The 12,721-nt window shown below is 41.9% G+C and overlaps 1 protein-coding gene across 1 annotated transcript; it reads right to left on the bottom strand.

Annotated features, from left to right (window-relative positions):
* Positions 1-7,430: 7,430 nt before the first annotated feature.
* Positions 7,431-12,506, bottom strand: LOC145010040 (uncharacterized). The gene is made up of 3 exons (XM_078968635.1): positions 11,058-12,506; positions 8,555-10,106; positions 7,431-8,050 (listed from the first exon to the last, which is right to left on the bottom strand). The coding sequence occupies exons 1-3, from the start codon at positions 12,504-12,506 to the stop codon at positions 7,431-7,433; spliced, it is 3,621 nt and encodes a 1,206-aa protein (XP_078824761.1).
* Positions 12,507-12,721: the final 215 nt, after the last annotated feature.

Genomic DNA, 12,721 nt, shown 5'->3' with positions numbered 1-12,721 from the left:
ATCATGCCGACGCCTTCCCGCGATCCTCGCTAGTACCTGAAACACATAACACGTAACACGATAAGCATAAATTCTTAGTGACTTCCCGAAAATACCACATACAACACATAAGCCACTAGAGGCTATAACTTGGAATGACCCTCTAGTCAATGTGACTCAGTGGGACCCTCCAGTCCCGTAGCTCATTGGACCCTCCAGTCCGGTGTAGCTCGTTGGACCATCCGGTCCGGTCTAAATCATTGGACCCTCTGGTCCGGTCTAATCGAGGACCCTCTGGCCTCATGAGTCGTTAGACCCTTTGGTCCGGTCTATATAACACATAGCATACATATAACACATTGCATGTAATAAAATACATACGCATGCACATAAGACCCTTCGGTCTACACATAGATACCACTTTAGGTAATGTATAGTGAGATGACTCACCTCGTAAGATGTCTAGAAAACTCTCATGCTTAAATTTCCGATCTACCCCTGCCTATCAAATGATAACATCTCAAGTCAATACTCTCTTTATGTTATCATTTCTAAAGAATGGGTAGAAGACCATTCTACCCCTCCATGGCCTCTTTTGAATCAGTTGACCAAAACCCTAAGGTCCACGGAAGTCAACTCCAATCAACTGCCCTTCTTTGACTAGACTCATCGAGTGCATTCGAGTGACTCGATGAGTCCAGGCGTGTTCTCAGAATCCTCCTAAGGACTCACTCGACTCATCGAGTTAACCTCTCAACTCATCGGGTTATCACTGGTCACGAAACGCGGGGCAACCCGACTCGACTCGTCGAGTCCTCTCATGGACTCAGCGAGTGTCCTCCATGGCAACACTCATTTGACCTCCTGAGGTCAGATCTGTTTCTCGAAATTATAGATCTGGACTTCTAAGTACCAAAGGTCACGTAAAGGTCCAATCTTTATGCTCATGCAACACTCATATGGTTCTATTTGATGATTTAATTCTTAATACGACAACCAAGAACCAAAACCCCAAAGGGATTGCATAAAGTTGGATTATTGGGACTCTCTGGACCTCCCAAGGTCCAGATCTAAGGTCTATTCCACATTGGGACTTCTCATGCTTCTAATTCAAACTCAAGAAAGGGTAAAGAAACCCTTGATTAAACAAGCCTACACAATAATGAAGAAAAGGGTGAATTGCTACCTCAAAGTGGAGTCTCCTTGCTTGAAAGTCACAGAACAACAACCTCCTTTGGTCCTTCTTAGTGGATCACTTCTCCTCCTTAGCAAAATCACAACAAATGGCTCAAGATGGCTTTCACTCTCACTTCACACGCTCAATATGCTAGGGTTCTTTCCTCTGGGAAGGGTGGCCGCATGATCGGGATGTCAAGCCCACCAAGCAAATTACACCCTTTGTTTGCTAACTAAACGTAATATAATGGTAAAAAGGGGTATCGATCCTCGGGGAAATGGTTGTATTCAATCACCAATGCAATTTAATAGAACTAGTGAAATTAAACTAACTAACTACAATTAAAATAAAAAGGGGGGTGTTTGATTACTTGATAACTAAAATACTTGAATAACTAAAAACCTTGCAATTAAGCAAGTTGATGAGATGCTCAAAGGTTGTGAATAATTGGTTAATTAAGGCTATTCAACACAATGAACATTTGTGTGTTTATCATTAGGATCTAATACAAAGCTTATCTTTCATCCCAAATTGGTTCTAGCAATCATGAAGCATGATATGCCAAGATTCCTCATAGATAGTATGGAGGTTGGGGAAGCCCACAACACACCTTCTTAATTAAGATCAAGGGTCAATTGAAGCAATTAAGCCCAAGAAATCAATTAGCTTTAAGAATGAAGGACTCCCCAATTCCTAGAGGATGTCAAATGCTTACACATCCATAAAGGAGATATGATTCACAAGCTAGAGATGATTTCTACCATCATAAAGCCTTTGTTCTAGACAAATTCAATGATCCAATGCAAAATCAATGAAATAAATCAACTATTGCTCAATCAAATACTAAGCTCATGATCAAAGTATCAAATAAGCATAAGAATTGCAAACTAGAATCATAAACATGGAATAAATTGATAATCAACATAAATCCTTCAAAACCCACAAACATTCATTGGTTTTCAGCCAAAATTAACCAAATAAGAGTATTAGCCACTCATGGCAACAAAGAAACAAGAACAATAATCTAATTGCATAAAGAAACTACCTAAGATTTGGAAAGATGAAAGGAAATGAACTTTTGCTCCCAAAATCGCCTCTTGCAGGTCTCTAATGGTGGAAAATCGTGAATATGAGCCCCAGATCTGATCCCCAAAGGTTAAGGCAAGCCAAATGACCAAAATGCCCAAACTGGGCAGTTGCGCGGGTACCCGCGCGACGGAAATTTCACCCGCGCAAATGTTGCTGTAATGTTATTGGTCCACCAAGCCACTACACCCTTCCACTACCAAAGATTCCTTTGGTCCCCCCTCCTTGTCCCTGTAATTTGAAATGCACCAATCATCATTTAGCCATCAAATGGATGCTCCAAGCCCAAAATTTGAATTTTATGATCCATCTTCACAAGCCCAAATAATCCAAGCCAATATCTTTCAAGGCCCAATTCATCCTCTTTGATTCCGCCAAGCCCAATAATGCCTCGGGATCCCACTAAGCCCGTCTCCGATCAACCCGCGACCGCAACAAGCACCGAAAAACCTACAAAATATCTTATGCAACATAACAAGCACCCGGTACGATCCAAACTAAAGAAAATAAAATAAAATACAATGCATTAATGATAAAAAGATCTAAGAATCTAAAATAAACTAATAAAAATAAGGAAATAAAATAAGCTATCAAATCACCCCAAGCTTAAACCTAACTTGTCCCCAAGTTAGAACAAGACTAAAAATGAGTTCGGGATGAACTATCTAAAAAAAGAAAAAGAAAGATACCATAGAACTTGGTCAACATCAGTCAACATGGTCAGAATTAGTCCTTCAATGGACCCTACGCATCTTCAAAATGTTCCTCACTTTAGAGCCATAAACCACATTCTCAACCACTTGATGGGCGAATAGATCACGACTGGATGCGGTCGCGGTGTGCAAGACAAAGGAAACAGAGATGCGCCAAGTGGGGGCACTTTAAATCACCAATGTAGACCATAGTGCACGAAGGAAAGGCGCCTCTTCACACACTATGATTCCTACATTTGTCAGGCCAAAGTGTATAATAACGAAATAGGGTTTTGTAGCACGGCCTCCGGGCAAACATCCGGTTTCAGAGGCTTCTCCCTTGTACTGTCCTTTACAATCTACCGTCTCATCGTCGGGGCCTTTTCTCACCAAAAATCAAAAATAAAATAAAATAATAAAAATTATACTTAATCTAAATCTAAACCTAACAACCTAAATCTTCAATCTTGAACTTCTGTTATTGGGTCTTCAGTCACATTTGCTGCTTGTCATCTAGTTTTTTTTTTTTTTTTTTTTTTTTTTTTTTTTTTTTTTTTTTTTTTTTTTTTGCAAACTAGATATATAACATAAGTCTTGAAGTTGGAATCTTGTTCTTCTTTTTGTGTTGCTCTTTTTCTTCATTTTTTTTCTTTGTTTTTGTTGCTTTTCTTGAATCATCTTTAATAGGCTCTTATTTTCTTCACTTTTCAAATTTCTTCATTCTTTGTGTTGCTTCTTGAAAGGTCTAAGGAATTTCACCAAGTAACATAGGACTCCAATAGTGAAAATTGAGTGATAGATGGTGGCTAATATGAAAACCTAATGATCATCGACAATGTGCCAAGATCAACTAAAAAGGGTGGGGAATGACTCAAAAATGGGTGTTACCAAAAAGACTTGGTCCCAAAAGATGTGAATTGGGGGACCCACTTCAAAGTTCATCAAGCACCTCAATGCAAGGTGTGATAAACAAAATCTATCTAACTATCTACTCTAGACCCCTAGAAGAATGATAACTTATCCTAAAAAGGCGGTGAGAATCTAACTAAACAAGGCTCGGACGAGACTCGGGAGTACTAAGGGGTACTCCCTCCAAAACCAAGATGCGAGTCTTCAATATCTTCAATGTCTTCAAAGTACCTTATCGGGCTAGTCTTTGCTCGCACACATTGGCATGACCAACCACATCCCTCCGCACCTAGACCCAATCAAGCTACCTGCATCTGACCCCCACACAAGCGGTCTCAAAGTGGTTTGTGAGGCTCAAAACGTGCCCCATTCATCAAATACAAGGAATTCCATATCAAGACCCAGGACCAATCTATGATTCAATACTTATGACTCGGCGCTATGTTACCTGTAGGGATGAGAAGACAAGAGAGAACAAAAATGCATGAACTTAAACTAGAATGCATCTAAAAAGTATGAAAATTAGAAAAGAAAGAAAGAAAATATGCAATATTTTTGATTTTTTTATGCAATTTTTATGAATGCCCTAAATGACTAACTCTAAATGCAACTATATACAACCTAAATGCAATAAAAATAAAAGATTAGATTACCTCACCCCAAGCTTAAAATTAAGCATTGTCCTCAATGCTTAGGATGAGAGTAAGGAAGGATCATACCGGGATCAAGATGGAGGAGGCCCACGAGGAGGATAACTGTCCTCGGGCCGAAAATGATACCATAGGTCCTCCATGTAAGTGTGGGTGCGTTCTTGTTGTTCCTCTATGCGGTGGATGGCTGCGGTGTTTCTATTGCCTTGAAGGCGCAAGGAAGCAAGCTGGCTGTAAATATCGAGAGGAAATTCGTGTGCAGGGTCGGGCTCATTGGGTTGCTGGTGTGAGTGGTAGTCATACTGTGGCTGGAAGTGTTCTCGTGAGGGCTGAAAGTGTGATCCGGAAGCTTGAGCTGGATGAGGTGGAGGTAGCTGACGGATTGGAAGATCATAATGGTCTTCAGCTTCGAATGGGCTATCAGCATTGTCAGGATCCACGTGCATGTCATCATTCACGGCTGCATCATCATCGTCTGGAAAGTCTTGAGGCAAAAACCATGTTTCGGGGTCATTGGTGGTGAAGATGGAGAGACTTGGATTGGGTAAGATGTAAACTGGGTCCTTGACATGGTTTAGCCAAGAGAAATGCCCAAGAAGATTAGGATGAGGTAGAATTAATTCCATCCGCATGAGAGTAATGCAATCGAGAAGGTAAAGAGGTGGATCATCCACTGGTACATATTCAGATGCTGGAAATTGAAGGCCCATACCCAAACCAATGAGGGTAATGAGACCTCCAATACAAATGTCACCAGTGGTCTTCGTCCTTAGGCTATCACATTTGTCTAAAAAGAAGGTGGCGAAATCGGGCAAAGACCAACGGTGGCGCGACATGCAATAGAGAAAATACAACTCAACAGTGTTGATTTGTCCCGGCTCGTGACGAGCAAAGATAGATACGGATAGGATCCGGTGGGCAATTCTCCAGCAAGGATGCATGATGAACGGGTCTTTTTGGCGACTGGGATTGAACTTGGGCAAGCTCGTGATTTGGGTCCAAAATTCTATGTTGGGCAGGCTTTTGAATTGAGTCCATTGGTGGCTGTAGATGTCGGAGTTGTAGATGTCATATGTGCCCATGATCTTGTTGAGTTTTTTGTACTTGAGTCGGTGATGCCGACCCTGCAGTTTGAAAGTGAGTACCCGTGCTATGTCATTGCGAGCATACGTGGAGAGGAATTCGATTGTGGGCTTCTTGTAGGTTCTTGCAGAAAGATCAAGAAACCGGTGCCAACCAATGTGGAAGAATAATTGTCGCAAGTGGTTGTCAAGGCCGAGTTGATCCATAGAATCTTGGTGGTAAAATTTTGTGGCACGGATTGCACGCTTTTGGAGGTTGGATTTGAACTCGCGGCTTTGGGCACTCGTGAGGGTAAGGTTCCCATCACGATCAACATGGTCGGTGGACATTTTCTTGGATGGCCCCGAGGAATGAGCTTCACGCGAAGAACCATGAGATGCGTGAATGGACTTATCCCTTGCCATTGTACCTGTGAATGAATCTAGCAAAGACAAAAACTTGAACAAGATTATCCCTCACACTCGCCTCACACCAATCCAATCAAATCAAACAATTAAAACCGGGTAATATTCCAAATTGGCCATTTGGCAAAATGCAATTCAATTCAATCAATTCAAGGCAAGCTAAGACTAATTCTATTTAACCTAATGCATAGCATAAGTCTAGTAAAATTAGAATTGAATGCAATAAATTAAAAGGGATTACCAACTTTGTGTGTTGAAGTCCGAAAGGAATACGCAAAAATCCGCACCCTAAGCTTGAATTTGAAGCCCACAAATTAAGTCTTTTGAATCTCCGGTGAGAAACAAAAATTTTGAAATTTTTGGGGAAAATTTGTGGTGGCGGCCGGCGGCGGCGGCGGACGATGGCCGGTGGTGGAGCTTGATTTTCCGGCGATAAGATTTTCCCAAATTAAGAGTAGATCGGTGTGCGGTGGAGTGTTTGGTACAGGTTGCCCCAAGAATTTTTGGAATTGGATGGAAGTTTGTGTCGGGATCTACGTTTTTCGGTTTTCCGGCGAGGATGGGAAGGGTGGCGGCCGGCGATGGTTTTGGAGGTAAAAGGGATGGGGTTTAGGCGGACTTGGTTGGAAAGGTAATGGTGGTGGAGCGCCGACGAAGCGTCGCTTTTCCGGCAATGAAAAACGAGCGCAACCGACGGGGACGCCTTCGTGCGGTCGGAGAAGGAGGCGGCGGCGTGTGAGAAAAAACTGGGTGGAGGCTGCGGCGGCGGCGGCTTTTTGGTGGTGTTCGGTTGGTAGCGCCGACCGGTTGCGTGGAAAGCAGTGGCTGCGATGCGCGTCGGAGAAGGAGGCGGTGGCGTGTGATACTCGTTGCTGACGGGAGGCACAAGGAGGGAAAAGGGGAGCCGACGGGTTAAAGGGGTTATAAGGTTGGGTGATAAATGGGTCGAATCCGGTTCAAATGGTGGGTATGGGGTGGGTATCCGGGTAAGTTGTTGCAATTTAGGGCAAATATGGTGGCCGCGCATTAAATAAAATGAGTTAGTCTTGGCCGCGCAAACGTCCTGCGCGGGTGGGTATCAGCCGCGCGCAACAATCAGATTGTACCCCATGTTTGTGCAATTTGGAGTTCGGAGTCTGCGCGGCTGGGGGCTGGTCGCGCAACATTTGCGCGGGCACCCGCGCGCAACAATCAGAAAACACCCCATGTTGGTGTAATTTAGAACTCGGGACCTGCGCGGTTGCGATCGGTCGCGCAAAGTCTGCACGGGCACCCGCGCGAAAGTCAAAATTTTGGAAATTTTCAAACTTCACCAAAATCACTGGAAGGCTTCTATATGCTTATTTTTATGGCTAACTTCAAATGTAGAAACACCCAAAACTTCAAACGGACATTATTTATTTACATTGCATTTATTTAACGTCTTTGCCAAGACATAGTCCCGCTTCCATCAACTTTCGTAATTTGGTACTTCCAATGTTATGTTATCGAATTCTCCCGTATCAAAGCCTTCATAAAATGGTTTCAAGCGGTGCCCATTCACCTTGAATATTTGATTTGTTTCCATACTCTTGATTTCAACCGCACCATGATCAAACACTTTTATGACAATAAAAGGTCCGTGCCATCGAGATCGCAACTTTCCTGGGAATAGTTTTAAGCGTGAATGATAAAGAAGAACTTTTTGACCTGGAATAAAGTGTTTTCGAGTGATGTGCTTATCATGAAACGCTTTCGTCTTATCTTTGTAGATGCTTGCGTTTTCGTAAGACTCGTTTCTCAACTCAAGTTCTTGAAGTTGCATTTTTCGGTGCTTTCCACTTTCTTCTAGATTGAAATTGCACTTTTTAACCGCCCAATATGCCTTGTGTTCCAATTCCACCGGTAAATGACAAGATTTTTGATAGACAAGGCGGAATGGAGACATACCAATTGGAGTTTTGTAGGCGGTCCGATACGCCCATAAGGCATCTTCTAACTTTAAGCTCCAATCTTTTCGGGTAGTGTTGACGGTCTTTTCAAGAATTTGTTTGACTTCTCTGTTTGACACTTCGGCTTGGCCATTTGTTTGCGGATGATAAGTGGTTGATATCCGGTGTGTGACACCATATCTCTTTGTCATTGTTTCCATCATTTTATTGCAAAAATGAGTGCCCCTATCACTCACCAAGGCTCTCGGTACACCATACCTTGCGAAAATGTTTGACTTCAAGAAGTCAATAACAGTTTTTGAATCATCATGCCGTGTAGCCTTTGCTTCAACCCACTTTGAAACGTAATCAACTGCCAAGAGTATATAAGTATAACCAAACGAAACGGGGAAGGGACCCATGAAGTCGATTCCCCACACATCAAAGATTTCGCAAATAAGGATAGAACTTTGAATCATCTCATGCCTCATGGATATGGTACCCGTTCTTTGACATCTATCACAACTCTTGCAAAATAGATAGGTATCTCTTGACATTGTTGGCCAATAGAGTCCGCATTCAAGCACCTTTCGCATGGTTTTGTTTTGACCAAAATGTCCCCCGCATGCATATTCATGGCAAAATTTCAAAATTGACTCGACCTCATTTTGATGAACACACCTCCGTATTAGTTGATCCGGGCAATGCTTCCAAAGATAAGGGTCGTCCCATACGTAGTATTTGGAATCACTCTTCAACTTGGCCTTTTGGTGCTTGGTAAAGGCGTGAGGAATTTCTTTAGTAACCAAGTAATTGACAATATCCGCATACCATGGAATGGAATTGGAGATATGGAAGAGGTGCTCATCCGGGAATTCATCAAGGATAGGAGAAGAAGAATCGCCAACATTCAACCGACTTAAATGATCTGCAACTAAGTTTTCGGCACCACTTTTATCCTTTATCTCAAGGTCGAATTCTTGTAAAAGAAGAATCCAAAGAATCAACCGTGGTTTGGCATCTTTCTTGGTCATGAGATACTTTAATGCGGCATGGTCGGAATATACAATTACTTTTGTCCCAAGAAGGTATTGCCGGAATTTTTCCAAGGCGAATACAATGGCTAGAAGTTCCTTCTCAGTGGTGGAATAGTTGGCTTGAGCATTATCCAATGTTTTAGAAGCATAGTAGATGACATGTGATGCTTTGCCCTCTTTTTGACCTAAGACCGCTCCAATAGCAAAATTGCTTGCGTCACACATTATTTCAAATGGAAGCTCCCAATTTGGAGGTTGGATTAGTGGTGCGGAAGTGAGCAAGTCTTTAAGTTTGTCAAAGGCTTCTTGGCATGCAACATTGAAGTCAAAGTCGATATCTTTTTGAAGGAGAAGGCACATTGGTCGCGTAATCTTGGAGAAATCTTTGATAAATCTTCTATAGAATCCCGCATGACCCAAGAAAGATCTCACTTCTCTAACACATGTTGGGTAAGGTAGGGTTTGGATGACATCAATTTTGGCTTTATCAACTTCAATGCCCTTTTTGGAGACGATGTGTCCCAAAATGATTCCTTGATTAACCATGAAGTGACATTTCTCAAAGTTTAACACCAACTTTTTCTCTATGCACCTTTTGAAAATCTTCTTAAGGTTACCCAAACATTCATCAAACGAATTCCCATACACGGTGAAATCATCCATAAACACTTCGATTATACTTTCAACATACTCGGAGAAGATACTCACCATGCATCTTTGGAATGTGGCGGGAGCATTGCATAATCCAAATGGCATCCGCTTGTAAGCAAATGTGCCAAAAGGGCATGTAAAAGTTGTTTTATCTTGATCTTCGGGGGCAACGGGTATTTGGTGAAAACCCGAGTATCCATCAAGGCAACAATAATGCGATTTCCCCGCCAATCGCTCGAGCATTTGATCAATGAAAGGAAGAGGGAAGTGATCTTTCCGCGTGCTTGAATTCAACTTTCTATAATCAATGCACACCCTCCATCCATTTTGAACTCGAGTTGGCACCATTACACCTTTGTTATTCTCCACAACTGTGATTCCCGTTTTCTTGGGAACCACTTGCACCGGACTAACCCATTTGGAGTCGGAAATTGGATAAATCATATCTGCATCAAGTAGCTTGATTATCTCCTTCTTGACAACTTCCATCTTGGGAGGGTTTAATCGTCGTTGAGCTTCCCTCCTAGGCTTGCAATCATCTTCCATGTGTATTTTGTGAGTGCATACATTAGGACTTATCCCTTTGATGTCCGCTATGGTCCATCCCATGGCTTCTTTATGCTCTTTCAAGACTTCAATCAATTGGTTTTCTTCAAAGTCTTTCAATTGAGAAGAGATAATCACTGGTAAAGTCTCATCTTGACCTAGATAAGCATATTTCAAATGGATAGGTAAAGCTTTCAACTCAAGTGTGGGTGGTTGGATTATGGAAGATGGCATCTTGATTGGAGAATGAGATAATGCAACTTGAGAAACATCCTTCTTTGTGGAATTAGTAATTTCTAAAGCTTTCACAATATTTTCGACTTCGGAATCCAATGTATACATATCCAAGGTATTATTCAAACTTTCACCTTCAAGACTCATGTTAAGCACCATCTTCAAAAGATCCCCATTTGACAACTCGAATAATTGTTGGGTGATTGGCTCAATCACATCAACTCGATACAATGGAGATATATTACAAGGATATCTCATTGCGTTGAAGATGTTGAAGTGAATGGTCTCTCCATCAAACTCCATGGTGATCTTTCCATTGTGGACATCAATAATCGTGTGAGCGGTATTCATGAAGGGTCTTCCAAGGAGAATCATAGATGACTTGGAAGGAGTCTTTTCTTCAAGATCAATGACATAGAAATCCGCGGGAAATACTAGTTGATTAACTTGAACGAGTACATCCTCCAACATGCCTCTTGGAAATACACTTGGCTTGTCCGCTAATTGAATAATGACTCCGGTTTCTTCCAAAGGTCCAACATTGAGAGATTGAAAAACCGAGTATGGCATGACGTTGATTGAGGTTCCAAGATCTAGCATGGCACTTTCAACATGTAAATCACCAATGGTACAAGGTATAGCAAACATTCCCGGGTCTTTGCATTTGGGTGGATGCTTCTTTTGGATGACCGCGGATACATTTGCATTTACTTGAATCTTCTCAGTTGTCTTGAATTTTCTCTTGTTGGTGCACAAATCCTTAAGAAATTTGGCGTAACGTGGGATTTTCTTAATGGCATCCAAGAGTGAAATATTGAGTTGAACCTTACGGAAAGTCTCGAAAAACGCTTGCTCTTCTTCTTGTTTCTTTGAGGAAGCCAAACGGGATGGAAAAGGTGGTGGTATGACCAATGGTTTGATGGATTTGTTGGAAGGGTCGGGTTGATCAACATTTGGCACAACCGGTTCTTTTGGAGGAATCACAACTTTTGGAGGGTCCACTATGATCACTTCATCTTCTTCTTCTCTTGAAACTCTTTTAGGTTGACTTTCTCCAAGTGTTTTCCCACTTCGTAAGGTAATGGCATTCACATTGGGGTTCTTCTCGGTTTGAGATGGAAGTTTTCCCCTTTGTTCTATCTTGTTGAGAGCGGTTGCCAAGTCTCCAATTTGTGCTTGAATGTTGGAGAAAGTATTCTTGGTTTCTTGTTGAAATTGGGTTTGACTTTGAGCAAGAGAAGTAACAAGTTCTTGAAGGCTCATTTGATGGTTACCACTTGATTGACCTTGTTGTGGAGGGTGTTGGTAATGTGGAGGGTTATAAGAATTTTGTGGATATGGAGGTTTTTGGGATAGGTATTGTGGATGTTGGGGTCTCATCAAAAGATTTGGTGGATTTTGCTTTGGTGGATAAGGGTTGTTTTGGGTATTCCTCCAATTGGGGTTGAAGTTATTTTGAAATCCCATGGGTCGTGGTTGACTTTGATATCCGCCCATTGCATTCACATCTTCCGGTTCACTTCCATGTGTGGGGCACTTATCCGTATAATGACCCGTCATTGCACAAATACCGCATACCATCAATTTTTGACCACTTCCCACCACCATTTGACTTAACACATTAGTCAAATCCAAGAGCTTTGATTCCAAATGTTGAGTGTTGCTTACTTCACCAACCACTTGTGTAGAATTTCTCTTCATGTCATTTCGAGTCCCAAAATTCCGTTGATTTTGAGAAATGGTACTAAAAAGTAATCGGATCTCGTGAGGGGTTTTGTTGAAGATGTCACCACCACTTGAAGCATCAATCATCCTCCGATCTTTTTCGTTCATACCCTCATAAAATTGTTGAAGAAGTAGTTGTTCGGGTATATTGTGTTGAGGACAACTTGTACACAAATTGTTGAAGCGCTCCCAAAAATCATGAAATGTTTCATTTTCCCCTTGACGAATCCCCAAAATGTCATTTCGTTGGCTTGATATCCGGGAGGTGGGATAGAATTTGCTATTGAAGGCCTTGAGTAACTCTTCCCATGTGTGAATAGATCCTGGTGGTAAGTTGAATAACCACTCTCTAGCTTTGTCTTCCAAGGTGAGCGGGAATGCGGTTAACTTAAAATCATCCAATGTCACATTGTCGGGCAACATGCTAACACATATCATATGAAAGGACTTCAAATGCTTTTCAGGATCTTCTCTATCCAACCCATGGAACTTGGTAAGTTAATGGATGAAACTTGACTTCAATTCAATCCCTCGGCGGTTTGCGGGATAAACAATAGCAAGAGGTGTATGAGTAACATCCGTTTCCATCATTTGTCTAGGTGTCAACTCTTGAGGAGGATTGGGTGGATTAGGTGGAT

The sequence above is a fragment of the Lactuca saligna genome, chromosome 8 (assembly GCF_052625555.1).
Source record: "Lactuca saligna cultivar CGN05327 chromosome 8, ASM5262555v1, whole genome shotgun sequence".
Taxonomy (NCBI): domain Eukaryota; kingdom Viridiplantae; phylum Streptophyta; class Magnoliopsida; order Asterales; family Asteraceae; genus Lactuca; species Lactuca saligna.
The sequence above is the reverse complement of the archived record's forward strand: the minus strand, read 5'-3'. Positions and strand labels throughout refer to the sequence as shown.